Source organism: Trichomycterus rosablanca, chromosome 13 (assembly GCF_030014385.1).
Source record: "Trichomycterus rosablanca isolate fTriRos1 chromosome 13, fTriRos1.hap1, whole genome shotgun sequence".
Classification (NCBI taxonomy): Eukaryota; Metazoa; Chordata; class Actinopteri; order Siluriformes; family Trichomycteridae; genus Trichomycterus; species Trichomycterus rosablanca.
Genome location: NC_086000.1, coordinates 21,989,032 through 22,006,597, shown reverse-complemented (window position 1 = coordinate 22,006,597; position 17,566 = coordinate 21,989,032). Strand labels below are relative to the sequence as shown.

General features: G+C 40.1%; 1 protein-coding gene across 18 annotated transcripts in view; it reads right to left on the bottom strand.

Moving 5' to 3' along the window:
* The window catches only part of syne1b (spectrin repeat containing, nuclear envelope 1b), a 100,668-nt gene that overhangs the window by 30,862 nt on the left and 52,240 nt on the right, over window positions 1-17,566 (bottom strand). For 17 of the 18 annotated variants that reach the window (XM_063006904.1, XM_063006905.1, XM_063006902.1 and 14 more), the window contains 29 exons: window positions 17,156-17,328; window positions 16,683-16,992; window positions 16,378-16,542; window positions 14,492-14,848; window positions 13,813-13,949; window positions 13,453-13,630; window positions 13,067-13,249; window positions 12,785-12,928; window positions 11,778-11,933; window positions 11,228-11,392; window positions 10,960-11,132; window positions 10,662-10,815; window positions 10,066-10,209; window positions 9,820-9,984; window positions 9,412-9,729; window positions 8,685-8,840; window positions 8,433-8,603; window positions 8,000-8,326; window positions 7,059-7,211; window positions 6,787-6,954; window positions 6,300-6,476; window positions 5,439-5,585; window positions 5,176-5,301; window positions 4,889-5,065; window positions 4,243-4,508; window positions 1,998-4,158; window positions 1,571-1,908; window positions 756-900; window positions 460-678 (listed from right to left, as the gene is read on the bottom strand). In XM_063006904.1, coding sequence (XP_062862974.1) covers window positions 460-678; window positions 756-900; window positions 1,571-1,908; window positions 1,998-4,158; window positions 4,243-4,508; window positions 4,889-5,065; window positions 5,176-5,301; window positions 5,439-5,585; window positions 6,300-6,476; window positions 6,787-6,954; window positions 7,059-7,211; window positions 8,000-8,326; window positions 8,433-8,603; window positions 8,685-8,840; window positions 9,412-9,729; window positions 9,820-9,984; window positions 10,066-10,209; window positions 10,662-10,815; window positions 10,960-11,132; window positions 11,228-11,392; window positions 11,778-11,933; window positions 12,785-12,928; window positions 13,067-13,249; window positions 13,453-13,630; window positions 13,813-13,949; window positions 14,492-14,848; window positions 16,378-16,542; window positions 16,683-16,992; window positions 17,156-17,328 — 7,653 coding nt within the window. The remainder of the gene's footprint in view (window positions 1-459; window positions 679-755; window positions 901-1,570; window positions 1,909-1,997; window positions 4,159-4,242; window positions 4,509-4,888; window positions 5,066-5,175; window positions 5,302-5,438; window positions 5,586-6,299; window positions 6,477-6,786; window positions 6,955-7,058; window positions 7,212-7,999; window positions 8,327-8,432; window positions 8,604-8,684; window positions 8,841-9,411; window positions 9,730-9,819; window positions 9,985-10,065; window positions 10,210-10,661; window positions 10,816-10,959; window positions 11,133-11,227; window positions 11,393-11,777; window positions 11,934-12,784; window positions 12,929-13,066; window positions 13,250-13,452; window positions 13,631-13,812; window positions 13,950-14,491; window positions 14,849-16,377; window positions 16,543-16,682; window positions 16,993-17,155; window positions 17,329-17,566) is intronic. The other variant, XM_063006914.1, reaches the window with a different exon arrangement.

Below are 17,566 nucleotides of genomic sequence, written 5' to 3'. Positions count from 1 at the left end.
AGTCAAATTGCTATGGTTATCTGTTTTGTGTGTACAGGTATCTTCAGACATATCTAAACATTTTTGTGTCACCTCAAAATTTAGTACACACTATAAAAAGCACTAGTACTAAAAATCTAGTTCTAAATAACATAAACATCCATCCACTGGAGTCTTAGAAATATAAGTGTATTTAATTTTTTTATCAACAAAGCCCAGATACATATATCCATCACAAACATAATATGTGTATGATAAAGTAGTGCCATCTCTGGAGTTGGTATTGTTCTACTAGGTATGAAAAATGCAGTTTAAGATGCAAGCTTTCCAGTGACATAGGAAAATCTATCTCAACCAACAAACACACTGGCACCAAACCAGCAACGCACATCAGTATATTTTCTGACAATGACAATAAAGTACTTGTAATCTCTGCCTTACCAAGTATTAACTCACAGCCTTTCTTTCATATCAGATTACCTTCTCTCTGAAAGTCCTCCACTCATGAGCTGTGTCCTCCAGCACTCTCTCCTGGCCTCTAGCTATACTTCGCAGCCTTGTCCATCGCTGCCATACTGTAGTCATAGATCGGCTAATGGTAGCTTTGCTGGTATCACTACCAATCTGCTCTAGCTTAGACGCTTGTTCCTCCAGACCTGTCAGCTTGTCCTGAAATCCATTCACCATGCACACCAGTGACTGCAGGACAGAAAAGAAGAAATTTTTAAATAACATATCAACTGAAAATACTAATTTAGTCCAACAAGTTTTCATACCTTATGACTCCTTAGTTTTTCCTCTGCCTCCTGAATAGTTGCAGCCTTGGCTGTGGAGAACTCTGTCAGTTTCTTTTCTGCCTCATTCATTAACTCAATGACTGTCTGCCTGTCATCTTGGTAGGATATCCATTGTGCTATACAGCTGGCAAAACCACATCCAGTTAGCACTTAATAATAACGTACCTTGTCTTACACAGAAAGATGTAGGCCAAGAGTACTGTAACCTTTTTATTAATAGTTAAGTCAAATTTATTTGTATAATACTTTTTACAATAGACATTTTCTTTAAAAAAAAATGTTTAGCAAGCCAAGGGCTATAGTGGCAAGAAAAAAAACCCTCTCCCATAGTAACAATACTACTAAACCCTATATTAGTAATATTGTTAATTATTATTAGCTGCTTCATAAATTAATTGTGACCTGTCAGGGAAGTCACATGGAGCCTAGCGTGGTTCTCTGTAAACAATATCGCTCTGTGTGGGAACCCAATACTGGCAGATGATAAGAAGCGGCCACATACTGGTGTGTGATGATTCAGCTTTCCTATCAGATTGGGGGTTGTACAAGCAGCAGCGGATTTAAAATCAGAAATTGGAAATTACTAGATTGGAAGATAAATGGGCAAAATCCACAAAAAGTTTGCTATGAGGTGCATTGAGTCTAATAAATTATAATTAAAAAGTTTGTAGAGTCAGTAAACCATATATTAGCATGCAGTTGTGTAACTTTATGGTGCAAGAAAGTTAATGGTACTGATGTGTGATCATAAGAAGACAGACAGTGAGTTAGAACTCAGATCTTAAAAATTTTACCTGTTTAAAACATCCTGATGACACTGAAGCTTGTCTCTGACTTCTACCCCTCTTTGCTGAGCAGACTCCACACTTAATCGTAGTTGTTCTTTGGCTGTGGGATTTACCATATTTTCCAACTGGGGTGGGAGCGCCTCAAGCTCTTGCAACACACCCAGAAAGTCCTGTTCAGTTGCCATTATATCCTCTTGCTGGCGAAGGCACTCTTCATAGTTCTCTACATCCACTCCGAGACTGGCCTGCTGCAGAAAGCCTACAGCATCTTCAAGCCACTCGCATGCTGCTTGCATTCGAGAGTGATATTTTTGACAAAAAGCCAGTGCTTGCTCTAGTGTGATCTAAAAATCAAAAGGTGAGGTTGTAAAACTAGTGCAAAACAAAATTTGCAATCCTTATAACACAGCAGCTAGAAAGATATAACACTTGCCTGCTTAGAACTGAGAGCTTGTTGAACGTCTGCCTCTAGCATTGCCATTTCTTGTAGACTAGAATCCACATGAGCTGGGACAAGTTCGTTAGCACTGGTGTACTTCTGTTTTTCCCTAGTGCTCAGAGCAGCCACGATTCTAAGCCGAGACTGTACCTCTTCCTGCATGATTTGCTGCTTCCTGATCTCTTCTTGAACCTTCTCCACCTTTACATCAACAACGACAGCACAACCCAGCTCATCTTTGATCTGCTGCAGCCAAGTCAATGTACGTTTTACTTCAGTCTCAAAGTCCTTACTCTGCACAAATCTGTTCTCACATTCCACTATCAACTCCCCAACTGCAGACTGTAAAGACTGGAGTTCTTCCTGCCAGCACAACACCCTCTGCTTTGAGGCTTCATGGGCAGCCGGATCCATGTGAGAGGCAAGGTTGCCCATCTGCTCCATGAGTCTGGTGAGGTGACAGCTGGCTCCTTGAAGACTTGCAGCCAGGGCGTGATAATTCTTCAGCCTTTCTTCAGCCGACTGTGTCTCCGCATTCACTTTGACTAGCTGTTCTTTAGTTGCTTTTAATTCAGAGTCAACCTGCATGGCCATGGCTTGGTGGTCTTCAAATGATTCCAATGTGTCATCGAGATGTTCTACTTTTTGTTCTATTAACCTCTTTAAACCATTATACAGGCTGACTAATTGGGTCATCTCTCCAGGCTGCCAGGGCTGACCAGTGCTGCGAAAGCCCTCTTTTTTCTGGTTGAGCTCACTAACAGCATGGCCAAGATTTGTCAACTCCTCAAGCAGTGCTTTATAATCATCCTGCAAACTGATGACTTGCTCTGTCTGTAGACCAACCGGGTGAGTTCCAAGATTATGGAATTGTTCCTCAAGCTCTTTTAATGCCTTGTATGTCACATCAATAAAGGAGGAATACTCCTGGCGTGCAAGAATTGCTTGTTGAATCTTCTCCTGTTTTTCTTTTGCTAGTGCCAAGACGTTGTTGTACTGTTGTGGAAGACTATTAAGCTTCTCATCTAAGTAGCAGTGGTCCACCTCATTGAGAGTTGGCAGTATATCTTGACCCGCTCTTTGGACAGTGAGCAGGAGATTTTCATATTCTGCTGCTTGTTCCAGTGTTTGCTGGTATTTTGTAAGTTGTCCCATTAGTTCTGCATCTCCATTCATTAGGTTTATTTCAGGAAATGTGACAATATCTGCTTGTTTTAACCACTGGCATGTCTTGTCTAAATCTGCTTTGAAGTATTTTCTTGTTACCAATACCTTTTCTAGACTCTGTAGTCTTTGAATACACTTCTGCAAAGCTACCTCAAAAGTATTTTGTAACTCTTGTAGCTTGGCAAGCATCTCAGCCTTCTCATCTTCTGTGGCGTCTTTCATAAGATCTCTGCCTTGTGCCCATAAAGAAGTTAGCTCAGTCTGGTAAGCCCTCAAGCTGCTTTGAATGTTCCTGCAGGCCCTTACTTGCTTTATTAGGTCATCTGGCAGGAGAGCTATGTAGTCGTCAGCATGGGCTTTTTTCTCATTTTGTTGAACCCAAGTAATGGCCTGACTGACAGCTTGTAGGAACTGTGTCCTCTCTGTGAAAGCCTTACTGAGGTTTTTCTTTCGTTGAGCAACTTTGATACTTAATGACTCTACCTCAGCCTGGGTCTCTGAGATAAGTTTCTGCAATCGCTGTCTTTCATTAAGGCCTAAATGTGCTAAAACCCTGTCAGCATCACTTATGGCTTGTGCCAAGAGAAGCTGCTTTGTTTCAAGCTCACTGCAGATGCTGAGATGGTCAAACAGAAAGCTCTGGGCCACCTCTGGTGGTGGGCTTATTTTCATAGCCTCAGACAGAGCAGGCTGTTGTTCCTCAGCCCACTCTCTTGCCTCTTTCAGACGAGCTTCAACTTGGGCCATGTCCTTAAGGGTCTGGATAGAGTCCTGGATTTTTCTCTCTATCAGACTCTCTAAATGTGCCCATCGCTGCTCAAAGTGGCTGGTCTGTTCTTTCACTAGCTCTTTGTCATCCAGATTTAAATGATGCATCACTTTCTGTTTCTGGTCTCTAAGGTCCTCAAGAGTGCTCTTCTTCTCTTTTAGGACAACTGAAAGTTTCCGAAGAGCCTCTAAATGCTTAGTTGAACTCTCAGCATCAGTTCTAAATCATAAAATTTGGACACAGTTAGGAAACGTAAAGTTTTACCAAGAATCACTAGCCAACATAGATTGTAAACAGCCATACCTGGCTAGATTGTCCCATTCTTTGGAAACCTGTTCAAACAGAGCCTCCAATGCACTTATACAGTCATGGTACTCCCTTGTCCTCAGCAGGTCCTCTTCCCTTTTGGCCTGAAGCTTGTTGGCATGATGGCACAGCTCAAGCCATGCATGACTCAGGCGGTCAAGCTCTGCATGTTCTGGGGGAGCTTTGCCTTCTGTAAGCTTACTTACATACTCCGTCATTTTTGTTAAAGTACTTTGACTGCTTTGCAACTGCTCACTAAATTCCTAATTGGAAAATAAAGTTTAAAAATATAAGATTTAAGATCAGTTTATATATTGTTACATAAAACACTTGTATTTGTTAAACACTTTAGTTTTTAAAACTGGCTCATCTGAACAATGCCAGTTTTGGCATGAAACGATGAAAATAAATCATAACAGCAAAGCAATACCACAAACACTAACCACTGCAGATAAACATACTGGCAGTAATTTGTAAAATAATTTGCATATATTTGCACATTTCATTGGAATAATATTAATAGACAGTGGGTTCCCACTTGCATGCACTTGCTTGAGTATGATTTACTGGTGATATACTGAGCAGATGAACAGAACAGCCAGAAGAACAAAAATATATGCAAAGCACTTATGGTAATTCTTACTTTGGTCTGATCTAGCATGTTCAAAGCAATCTTGGGATCCAGTTCTGCCGGTCTCCTAGAGAGGCTTTGTAGTTGCTGTTCCAAATCCTGAAAGAGTATAGCTAGCTCCTGCTTTTGATCCTTAATCTCCCTCCAGCTCTCTGACAGCTGTTGAGCTCTGGTCATTCTTTCTTCAATCTGTGGCATTGCATTAAGTGACATGGTCAGGACAGCAGCACTCACATTAGAGGCAGGACAATAATAATAAAATAGGATACATAACATGAAATATAAATGACCAAACCCACCATGGTTTTGATCTCCTGGATCTTAGCAGCTGTGGCTCTAACAGTTTCATCTGATAAATCACACCCTGAGCAAACCAAATCAAGATAGGTGCTGGCCTGCTCCTGCAATGCCCTAAAGTGTTTCACCTGCAATAAAAAATACATGTTACTTTGAGATACTTTATGTTATATTAGTATTTTTCATATTGTAGTATACTAATGTCACATGGTAGGGGGAAATGAAGGGACTAGAGCAACAATGTTACTTGATTGATTTTACTAACCTGTTTTAGTGCTTCCTGCAGACCAAAGGGGGTCTGTGAATGTAAATGTATTTCATCTTGTACAGTGGAAAGCCAGGTCTCACACTGCTGCAGAGTGTCCTGGTGACTAACATGCTTCTGTAGCTCCCGGTCAAGACTCTGATAGACCTGTTGAGACACAAGTTTAGTATTTAGCTAAAGAATCTTGTAGTGACATATTTCAATACATAAGGTAATGTATATGGTTTTACATATTTTCATGTCCTATACAAAGAACATATTAAAGAAATAGAGAACATTGTGTTTTTCTCACTGTAATACATCAAAATTGACTGATCACCAGAAATGTATTTCATTTTCATGTTTTACCACTGCTTTATGCTTGTCATGGTCAAGGTGGGTCAGATTTTCCCAGAATCACAGTGCACAGTGCAGCAAAACATCCTGGACAGAACGCCAATCCATTGCAGGGTCTCAGCCACACACACCCTCCTCAGACAGAGCCAGTCATGTCTGAATGTAGACGTCTGACCAGCTGATGGCACCGCTGAGGATTCAAACCCTGGATCCCTTTGGTAGTGGAGTAACGTAATTTACTGCTGCGCCACCCAAGCGCCAGACCAAAGAAATTAAGTTCAAAGATTCAAAACTGGGTTTAACAAAATTTAGGCTGCAAAAATATTTAGCACTTTATATCCATGTTTATCAAAAGTAGGGTCATGTAAATTCAGGGTATCCAAACAAAAAAGCCATGGAAAGTACATCAGGCATGGCATCAAGTATTACATTGAAAAGGATCAATATTAGAACAATTACTATGGTATTGAATAAAAAATGTGATTGGTAAGCTAATATGGTATGTGAATGAATTAAGATACTCACCCTTTGAGATGTATTGCAAATAGCTGTATAGCTGTCTTTGGTTCCTTGCTGGTGAGCCTGAATTTGCTGGCTGATTTTGGACTGAACCTGCTCTGAACAATGACTAACCAAACTATCTCCTTTCTCTTTCAGACTTGTCAAGCGCTCTTTAAAGCTACCTATCTCCTCCCTTATTGCCTGGAAAAAGGAGTAAAGGACTAAATTAGAGAGTAAACATGTCAAAAATAAACATACATTTCTGCTAGAAAATGTTTCTTTTAAAAAGAATAAATAAAAATTCGAATACGTTTCTATTTATTGTCTATCTATTATCAAGGATAATGCTGCTGTATAATAACAGTGCATGGCCCTTTATCGTGTAGCATATGACATCCAAAAATGTCTGCCCTCAGTGATATAATGTTTACTTACAGCTCAAAATGTTCATATATGGAATATTTTTTTGTACAGTAGCATGTGATCAATCACCCTAAATGGTATCACATACCTTGTGTCGGGCAAGCTGTTGTGTAGCCAGCTCTAGATTACCACATTGCATAGAATCAGAAGTGACCAGTCTGCTAGACATTTGTAGCAGCCATTTCTCTACCTCCTGGAGTTCACTGTTATAATCTTCGTGCTCTTTCACCCCCTCCGTCAGCTTCTGCAAGTGAGCCTGAATACACACACATTTTTTTTTTTTTTACCATGGAATCCAAATGTGTTGTGTGAGAGTTACATACAGCTTTGATAAAAATACTTCTTTCTCAGATTAAATACCTTGGCTGTTTTGCATAGTTCTTGGTAACCATTTTTCAGCTTGGCCATATTTTCATTGACACTTGGATCGTGAACTATTTCAAGCAGAGCTTCTCCTTTCTCAATGGTTGAATTCACAGCTGGCTCATGTGACTGCACAGTTTGTTGAACTGTCTGTAGAAAAACAATATACACGTTTATGTAGCCTGTGTTTAACAATCTTGGGCCTACAGTTAAGTTTTATTGAGGTACTATATTAACCACAATCCCAAAACAAAACCCACCAACCAGTAATGTTACTGCTGCAACATAACAGTGAACAGGAGCAACAGGAGAGTGAACACCCTCTTTACCTCCACTAGTACTGTAAACTATGACACGGATCATTTTCACACTTGTTTCAAGCCATTTGATTCTGCAAAACAATCTTATAACTAAAAAGTAATTTTTTCTGTAACAATTAACTTTTACTTTTTTCATTTCCCCTTTTCTCCCAATTTAGCCAGTTCCTGATTGCTATTTTTGTACCACTTGTACCAGTCCTGCAGTCCTGTTCAAAACAAGGAAACCATCCATATCGAGTATGGAGATACAATTATACAAGTCATGAACTCTGTGAATCATCCACCAATTGTGCAGGCACCTCAAGCAACCTTCTCAACCTCCCTATGTCACTCTAGCACCACCTGAGCACCTGACACCTGACCTCTCGATTTTTGAGAGTAAATGAAACACATACTTCATTGTCCAAAAATAACTTGCATGAATTTCAGTTCTTTCATATGTTTATTGTGGATTCTAAACAGTAACCTACATTAACAATAAATTTGGATGTTTTGTGACATTTTACTTTGCGGACCACTTTCTTTGAAGTGACTGGATGATGTATATACAGTATTACTTGTACTGTGTATATCCCATACCAGTATATACCAGAGAAAGCTTTATTTTATATGACTAACCTTGTACTTGGCTAGCTGTGCCTTTTTTTGATAGAGTTCAGCTTTAAGTTCCACAGGGAGAGACAAAAATGACTTGGTTTCCGTAAGCCACTGGTTCTGGGACTTATACTTGTCCAAAAAGTCTTTAGAGAGCTGAATACATTTCTCCTGACTGCTGAGCTCAGTCCGCAGTGCACCCGTTAGATCATCCATTTGGGAAAGACGGTCACTGATTTCCTTTTTTAGTTTCTCAGCCTCTGCCTCCTCCAGGAAGGCCATAACTCGCTCTGTCTTCTCTCGCATGGTTTTTAGGAAAGAGTGACCCAGCTCCATGTCCCGCTGTAAAGCCTAAGTCGCAAGATAGAATGTGTTAAATAAGTTAAAATCCACATATTTTTAAAGAGTTGTGTACAGCAAAAAGCAAAAGGAGTAAAACAATATTTGTATTCTGTACCTCTAGTTTTTTCATTTTTCTCTCCATTGCAACACAATCAACAACATTAATGCTGGTGGCCACACTGCTAAAGTTATTCTCTGCAGTGCTTAGCCAGTCAGAAAATGTGCTGAAAACGCTCTGGGCTTCATCAATGGCAGATAGCTCCTCCTTAAGATGTTTTATAGTCTCCTATACCACAGTCAAAAAGAAAAGGTTAGATGTACTGTGTTGGGTAAACTGTATGCGTAACTGGGTGGTGTGCTGATTTACCAGTAAGTGCAGTAGCAAGGCATGGTAGCGTGAGGTAAGCTGTGTAGCCCTTGTACTGACTCTACTGCTTATGTGAGTTTCTTCCAGAACCTGCTGGGCCAAAGTACTTAAACCTTCAATTTCCTCCTGGTAGACTAGCACCTCCTCATGCCACCCCTGCACAACACAATAAATGCAACTTTATAGCCAAGATGTAATACCAGGGATGGACCTGCTTTATGCAAAATCGGTACCATTTTCTTCATTATGCCCAATTCCCACAAAATCCTTTTTTGTGCATATTGTAGTATTCTAATGGAACAGATATGCTTCGTGCCAACAAAAGCTTCATAAACACCAGCTCTGCAAAACATGATTTATCTAAATAAAAAGGCAAACATATCCCCTCTTTTGCATTTTTTATGCTCTGGGGTTTCTAGCTAATTCTAGTGTGCCCATGTAAATAAGCATTTTTTTCAAAGCTATCTGTGAAAGTAATATCTAAAAGATGTTTGGGATTAGATTAGAACCCTGAGCTACCAACTTGATTTTACAACGAATAAAGAAGCTGATTTCATTAAATGTTAAAGCCGCATACCAAACCCCTTGATGATGTAGTCATTTTAATGCAATCCCTTTTTAGCCCACCAAGACTAGTCTGCCATGTTCAAACATGTAAGCGTGTTTATCTTTCTTATTTTTACATTGGCCAAATGCTTATGAAAGTAGAGCTTGAGTTCTCACAAACCTTTAGCAGCTGTAGCTGGGCCTCCTTGGTACCTCTGTCAGAACGCCTACAGCTCCGCAGCTGGCCTTTACTCTCCATCCCCTTTAACCAGGTATCAAGGCGCTGGAACTTCTGCTCAATCTGACGGAGTTTGGCAAGGGCGCTGTTTAACTGAGATCTGGTCTCAGCTAACCGGGCCTGATAAGAGCCCCATTCCTGCTGCAGTGTTTCCAGTTTGCGGTCCTCCAGTTGGGGCATTCCCCATGCGATAACCTGCTCTCGGTTTACCAGCACAGTGTTGAGTAAAGCCTGTCCCTGGGTGCAGTGCACCTGCAGCTCCTTCAGATGGATAAACATTAAAGCAATTTTACAGACAGGAATTAAACAATAAAAAAAATTGTGTAGTTTTTATATATTTTATGTTTTGACCTGCAGCTTTTGTAGAGTTTCTTCCAGGGTGTTAACATCCTCCTCCAGCTGGGTATAGCAATTAAGCATTTCCTGCTGCTGCTCCAGCCAGTTCTTAAACTCATGCAGACTGCGCTGGTACTCCTGATGAGCTAGCACCAACTGCTCTGCTTTTGCCACTACCAACTGAAAAAAATAGATATCGCACCTGTTTCATTAGTACCGTAGATGCATTGATATGTTTTACTTTAAGATTTAGGAATGTACCTTGGCCCTCTCTTTAACAGTGTTGTACCGCTCTTGCAAATCTTGAATCTCCAGCTGGGTGACATAGTGCTCAGCCATGTTGGAGCCCTTCACGTTAATGGTGTCCAGGACAGTGTTATGGCTCATGACATCCTCATACAGCAACTAAAACAAGTCCATTTATTATGGATTAAAAACATTTACGCAATTTTAAATAGAAACACCACCAGATGCATTATTACTATACTATGTAGAAGGCAAGCAGGCAGTTTGACACGCAGTCAATGTAAATATTACTTAGTTACTTCTTTCTTCATTTAGTGTTGATGATTAACATCACACAGAAATTAAAATAATGAGGCGGAAAATGTGCAAATGTGAGCTTTAGACTCAAAATATCATATTTTAGTTATCATTTTGGTCAACAAAGTTATTCATGTTTGGGCACCTACACAACTGAATAGCAATAGCAAATAGCAATAGCAAAATCTGGCAACAAGTTTCTTGCTGATAATTTGTTGGCAAAGTGTACAGTAAACTATGGTAATTCCAGCTTTATATAGTATATGTTTCAATGTTTGAATTATTTCTGATAAAGCATTTAGATAATGACATACCTTTGCCTTGCCCAGATTGGCAGTTTTATCTCTCATCTCTGAGCATTGTTTGTCTGTGGAGTTTAGGCTTTCTTCCACATGCTCAACCCAACCTACAAACTGCCGCACATCCTCCTGATAACTGGTCCATTGTGAGAGAGCAGCCTCCAGCTGGCTGTAAGGTCAAAACACACAATTTCACCTTTCTTTGTTAAGACCTAAAGTGAAACTGATGCAATTAAGCCATTATGTGCAGACGTGTCTGATATTACTCGTGAGCCTTTAATAATAAAAGAGAATGTAGTAAGAGTAAAATAACCTTTTGCATTGAATGGATGAAGAGAGTAGACCATCAAAGGAATCCTTTAAGTCTTGTATCTGTTTGCAGACCAGAGGGACCCCCTCGGCAGATGTGTTCCTTTGCACAGACTCTCCTCTAGTGACCAGCATTTTTAGCTGTATCTCCTTTTCTTGGCGAGCTGTAAGCAGGGCCTGAAACAACACCCAAGCTCTTTGTCACTACACAAGTAATCAAGCATAATCATTTAATTGTGAAACTATAAAATATGAAACCTTTTCTAATGTACCTCAAGTTTGATCATCCTGCTGTCCAGAACATTCTTATCTGCTGTTGGAGTGCAGTATGTCTGCAACATATGACTCGTGTCTGCGACCCAGTTCTGCAGCTCCTTCAGACCCTGAGAGAAAAGCTGGTGCTCGGATACAATCCGCTCAATTCTAGAGGCTTTTTCCTAGTGAATGGGTACAGAATAATGCAAAATAAACCAAGTGTAGGTTTTTGCTTTGCTTAAAACAATGAATTCAGTGAAGATTGCTTATTATGTTAAATGTGTTTAAAGAACAAGGTTTGTTAATTTCTTGAAGTATCGGTCTGCATAATTAAGCATTAAGCTACTAAACAAATCAAGGTTTGGGCACAGACATGCACAAAAGACAGGTGAGACTGTTAAAAATATAATAAAAAAATGTATTCAACTGTTTACAAAATATGTAATGCATATAACATATATGCATCTTTCTGTATATGTTAGTATCTACAACAACATGTCAACTTGAAATCTTGGTTTGGTCACAATAATAGTCTATCCCTCCCCAAAGCATGCACGCAGAGGTTACCTTGGTCAGGTTGCTTAAAGCTAGATATTGAGCAGAGAGCTGAGAGACACGATGCACAAAGCCCTTTCCGGCCATGTGTCCATCCCACAGGAGCTGGGCCTTTTCTCTTAACCTGCTCAGCTGAGACTCCTGAGAGGCCAACTCCTCAAGCACTGACTGTGAATGCACAGGCACATAAGCAGAAGCAAGCAGCTTAGGACACAACACACACTAGACTTTAGTGTTAATGTGGGTTTATGTAAAAGCAGACTCAAAAAGATGTTTTTAAATGGTTATTGTTAGTGACAGAATGCAGCGAAATGACAAGCAGCTTGCAATAGATTTAAAGCGTGACACAAATGCAGCTGGAGCTAAGCATGATTTTTTTATGATGAGATAAAATATGTCATGAGAAAAAGTGACTATAGAGGAAAAAATGAAGGGAATTTATTTCATATTAGACCTGTTACACCTAGGAAATCTCAGAGATCAACTGTCATATAAATAACTGCAATTAAAAAATTACATTTTGGTTACATCATTTTATATATTATGTAGCACTAGCCCACTACCACTGGGATGAAGGTTTCAAATCCCAAGCAGTGCAGTCAACTGGTCAGGCATCTACATACACCCAAGATTGGCTATGTCTTGGGGTGTGTGTGGACAAGATAATGATGCCACAGCATTTTGGCTGTGTTGACTGAAGTTTTGAATGACTGTTTGCTATGCTATGCTCATTAAATAAGAGTAAGCACAACTAGTCCTGAAAACTAGGCAAATGTAGGCTAAATAAAAAGGAAACCACAGATTAACAAAAATGGTTTGATTGATGTCGTGTAGTAAAGATGGAAAATGTCTGGTAAATGTTAAAATACAAATAAATAATAAAATAAAAAAAAACATGAATAAAACTGACTATGATTGACTAGGACTATGATTTTGCTCTGCAACAAAAGGTGTTCTGATGTGTTTGTATTTGTAAACAAGCATAGCCACCTTGTATTAGCTGGTATGGTATGTTGTACCTGGAGTCTATGGAGCTCATGTTTCTTGGCTGGAAAGTCATGTAGACGACTGCTGCTCATCTGCACTGCTGCCTCTTTCTCATTTAGCCAGTCCTGCAGTGGCTCCACATTGGCTTCAAAGTCCCTCATTTGAGCTTGCAGATTCTATAATGAAATACACACAGCGCTTTATTGTTTGGGTTTCAAACCTTAATTACTGATGAAGTAAAAAACTGAAATTCTTTCCACAAATGCATCATTACATTTTAAAACAAAGATTATTAGTTTGGAGGAAATAGTTACTTGTAAGGCAGTCTCTCTTTGGTGCAGGTTTGTCATTAGTGTCTTCCAGTCCTCCCTGGCGCTGCTCACTTTTGCTCGAACGGCTTCTGCTCTGTCTTTAGCAGCTATGCTGATCAGCAGGTCTCCACTAGCACCCAACACATTTAGTTTGCTGTGTCCTTGCTCTCTATCGCTTAGGAACTCCTGCCGATCACAATAACACAGTTAACCTAACATTCATGAATCACTTAAAACTTAAAACTTGTAAAAAGAAAATGTATTGACACAAATGTTTAAAGCTGTTTTGAGAGCAGTTAGCCTCCAATATTATTACGTGGTATTGAATATAGCAAACTGTCAGAAAAAGGCATGCAAGCATAAATACATTTTGCTGATATATACAGTACCTGGATCTTTAGAAGACTAGCCGAAGCCTCACTGAGATTTTGAGGAGCATCAAAACACTTGGCTGTGTTAATTTTAGCGTTGATAAGCCACTGTTGAAAGTCTCTGAAAGCTGCACGGAACTTCTGCTCTAGCAGCTTCTCTTTTCCCTGACATTCTTTAGAGACCTGCAGACTAAGGCTACAGGAGAAGAAAAAAAATGTAGTGCCAATATAAGGTCAGTTTTGTTAAAGTTACAAAAAAAACATTAAATTGTATAGAATTGTACAATATACAATGTGTCCGATGTTTATTTTCATCTTCCTTTCATTCATAATTTGTCCAAAATGTTAATAAACCTTTAATGATGCTGTAATATTTACCTGTTATAGTCTTTGATGAGAGCAGACACTCTTGCAGACTGTGTTCCCAGGTCACGAGAGAAACGACAAAGGTCATTCAGCTGTGACTTTAGATTGTCTGACATGGGTTCTGCATTGAGCAATGCTTCCTTTGTGTCCTAGTTCACAGTAACAACATGGTTTTAGTTAGCTTTTAAACCTGGTACCTGGGGACCTTAGAACCTAGATTTAGTCTTGCCTCTGGTCATTTTTTGTAAGACTTTTTGAGTTTTTTCCATCTGTCTGGGTGAGTTTACTTACGGTTACTCTGGTTTCCTTCTACCCACTAGAACATACAGTCAACTGACTACCCTACCTTGCTTCTAGATGTAAGTGATTGATTAAATGTGTGTGCTGTCCACACTGAATGTATTTTTTTAGAAACTCCAAACTAGCCTTTTTTTGTTTACTTCCTGGCAGGTGTCTACACAGACAAGATTAATTAAAATCATTAAAATATTAGCTGTCCAAAAATGGGTCCAATTTAATTCAAGGCCCACCTGAGGTTTCTTTCTGATTACATATAGGAATCTTTTCACTGTCACAAGTACTTGTTATTTTTTAAAAGAAATTGATAAATAAAATACGAAGGACAATACATGCATCAAATGTAATCAACATGTTCACACAATCTTTTTAGACATTGTAAACCACACATTACCTTGGCAATCTGCCAGCCATGTACAGCTTCCTCACTAGTGTTCATGGCCTCGACCTGCTGCAGTGTGTTGCGCCACTCCTGAAGCCGGCTGCTAAAGTCTTGCAGGTCCTGCTCTAGCTGTGCAGCCAGACCACTGTATTCCTGCTCTGAGCTAGCCATTTGTGTCAGCATGGCCTCCAAGCTAGAGCGTACATGATTAGCCCCACGCTCCCATTGCTCCCAAGCAGAGAGCAGTCCTGCTTCCTCCCTCTCCAAAGCCTCACACCCCATGGTGGAGGTGTGATCCCGAACTGCAGCACCACACTGCTGCACTCGCTCCAGTCGCTCCCTGCCCTGCTTCCTTGAGTCAAGCAGCTCCTGCCACGATATAACAATAACAGAATTAATAAATACAATTAATTACTACACAAAATTACCTTTACTTCTGCCGCTCAGGTGGCGCAGCGGTAAAGTATGCTAGCGCACCAGAGTTGGGGTTTCGAATACATTGTATCGAATCTCAGCCATGCCTTCCGACTGGGCTGGGCGGTTGCATGAACAACGATTGGCTGTTGTTCAGGGTTAGGGGTAAAAAGTCAGATCATAGGTCCTCATAACTGGTGCAACTGCGGCCCCTGCTGGCTGACTGATGGCGCCTGCACAGGGCTGAGGAATAATGCTGATGGCCCTCCGTACACAGTGGCCCTCCGTACACAGTGCCTGTCGGTGTATGAACTCGACTCGTGCAGGTGAAAAATGCAGTCTGCACTGATTGTATGTGCCCGGAGGGGGCGTATGTCAGTTGAGAGGCGTCCTCAGTCAGCGGTGAAGGGTTGAATCAGTATAGAGGATGCATTCAGGGTAATTGGACACGACGAAAAAAAATAAAATAAAAATAAAAATTACCTTTACTTCAAATGTAGTCAATCAAGACATATTTTCATTTTTTATTCTTCACCGGAATTAATATAGCAACAAGCAAGAAGGTTTATATCTACCAGTTTATGCACACTGTGTACCTTAATCTTTACTAGTAAAACTTTTACCCAGGTCATCAGATTTTTCCCCTATCTCCCAAAAATCTGCAAAAGGAAGACTGACAACTCTTGGTATGAATAATGTTTGAATTTCGATTTGTTTGCGATTGCCTGGTCTGCAAAGTAGGTTCCTGCCCTGTACCAACTGGTTAAATTGTGACTTAATTGAAATGAAGCATTTAGTAAAAAATATTGTTGAAATGGTATTACTCAGTAAAATCACATTTTGAAATAAGACTTTGCCATGATTTAGGCAGAAAGCTTACTCAATGCTAAAACGCTTGTTATAAAACGGATAGTTCCGGTCCTAAAATCTGATTGGCTGAGCCGCGTTCGCACACCTATGACCACCTCACATCATTCCATATTAATACGCCACTGAAAAGAAAAAGTGAATGTTATGTTCGCCCTCATGTTGCCTAGCAACACTGTTAACGAACTACCTGGGGTCGCGGAAGAATGCTTTTTGTAAGTGTTTTTGTAAATAAAAACATTTATAAATTTGACATTGTTGTATTTTATTATATTTTATGTTGACCGCCGTTTTATAAAAGCAATAAACCACTGAAGACCGTGCGTTACTGCTATGATTTTATCACGGGGAAAGACGTTTTAGGCACTCCGCTTCGCGTTGTGCCAAAACAACCTTCCCCAAGATAAAATCGCAGTAACGCACGGTCTCTCGTGGCTTATTGCTTTATTATCTAAATAAGCCTTGTGGCTACTGTGTAAAACAGAAGAAATAAACCTTTACTGGACAACTAAATTCTAGGCATGAACCGGTAAGAAACGTTTTTGGATCAAGAAAATGTACATAATACTGACAAAAAATCATAAAAAAATAAATAAAAGGTCATTGGATATCCTTACCTGTACCCTGGAGAGCTTCTTCTGAACAGACGTAGCATCTCCAGACATGTCAGACCAGCGCTGGAGCTCCTCTTTAGCAGAGGTCAGCCAGTCATTTAGTTCCCGCACAGATTTCAGATACAGCTTGTGCTCTTTCACCGTCTCTTCCATCTGCTGTACTTTACTCTACAGTAATAACATAACATTGGGTTCCATCAACACAGCTTTACTAAGCAGTCTTGTGTTCTTGTCTGTATTTATATATGTATACTAAAAATATGGATTTAAAGCCATTAATTATTTAAAGCTAAAAGCATCTCCCTTACTTTTATGACTGTTGTGATGTTAGAGAACTGGGCATTAAGATCTGCTCTAGGCTGTTCTGCAAAGGCTTGGTCTCTGGTCTTCTCAAACAGTTCAGTGGCTTTCTCATTTAAGCGGCTGAGTGCTGCAGAGTGGCCCTCCACATCAGCCTCTATGGCACGTAGGCGCTCCAACAGAGAGGTTTTCTCTTTTAAACCAGGCTGCTGAGGGAGAGAAACCCCAATCTCTTGCTCTACTGTCTCCATCCACTGCTGCAGCTGTGCTTTGCCTTCCTGATAACTGTTCCACTGGGTCACAGTCCATTCCAGACGGCTGTGTCAAGTCCACAAAGATGCGAAGTAGAAACAGACATCATCACTTACTATCAGTAACTACATATCAGATGTAAACACTTAGTATACAACAGTAGGTGTGTGCTCTCTTGCTGAACTGCAAGCGAATGGTTATTGCACTGGGTGAACCAATATAATTGTACCTGTGACAGCTCATTGCAGTCATGAGCATATTAGCCCAGGAATCTTTAAGACTCTGAAGCTGAGAGCGAATGGCCTTCTGCTTGTCCTTACTGCAATTCTTCACAACCTGCTCCCCCTTCCCCACTGTCATATTTAGCTTGACTTCTCCTTCACCTTTCAGTAATAGGATATCCTGCAGAAACACAAAACAAAGACTTTGACATTTTTTCCAAGTTTTCAAGCAGATCTCAAGTAATCAAGTAGTTTAGTAGTTTGGCTCTGAATGGCACAGCAAGAACCACTCAGTATTTAGTCTCAGTTATGCCACAAGCTATGGCCAGTACAGCATACCTGTCTTCTTTAGCAAATATATAAAGGCAGCCACTCTCAGGAGTTTGTAAGTTCATGTGGAAAGGAGTGGAAAGGAAAGC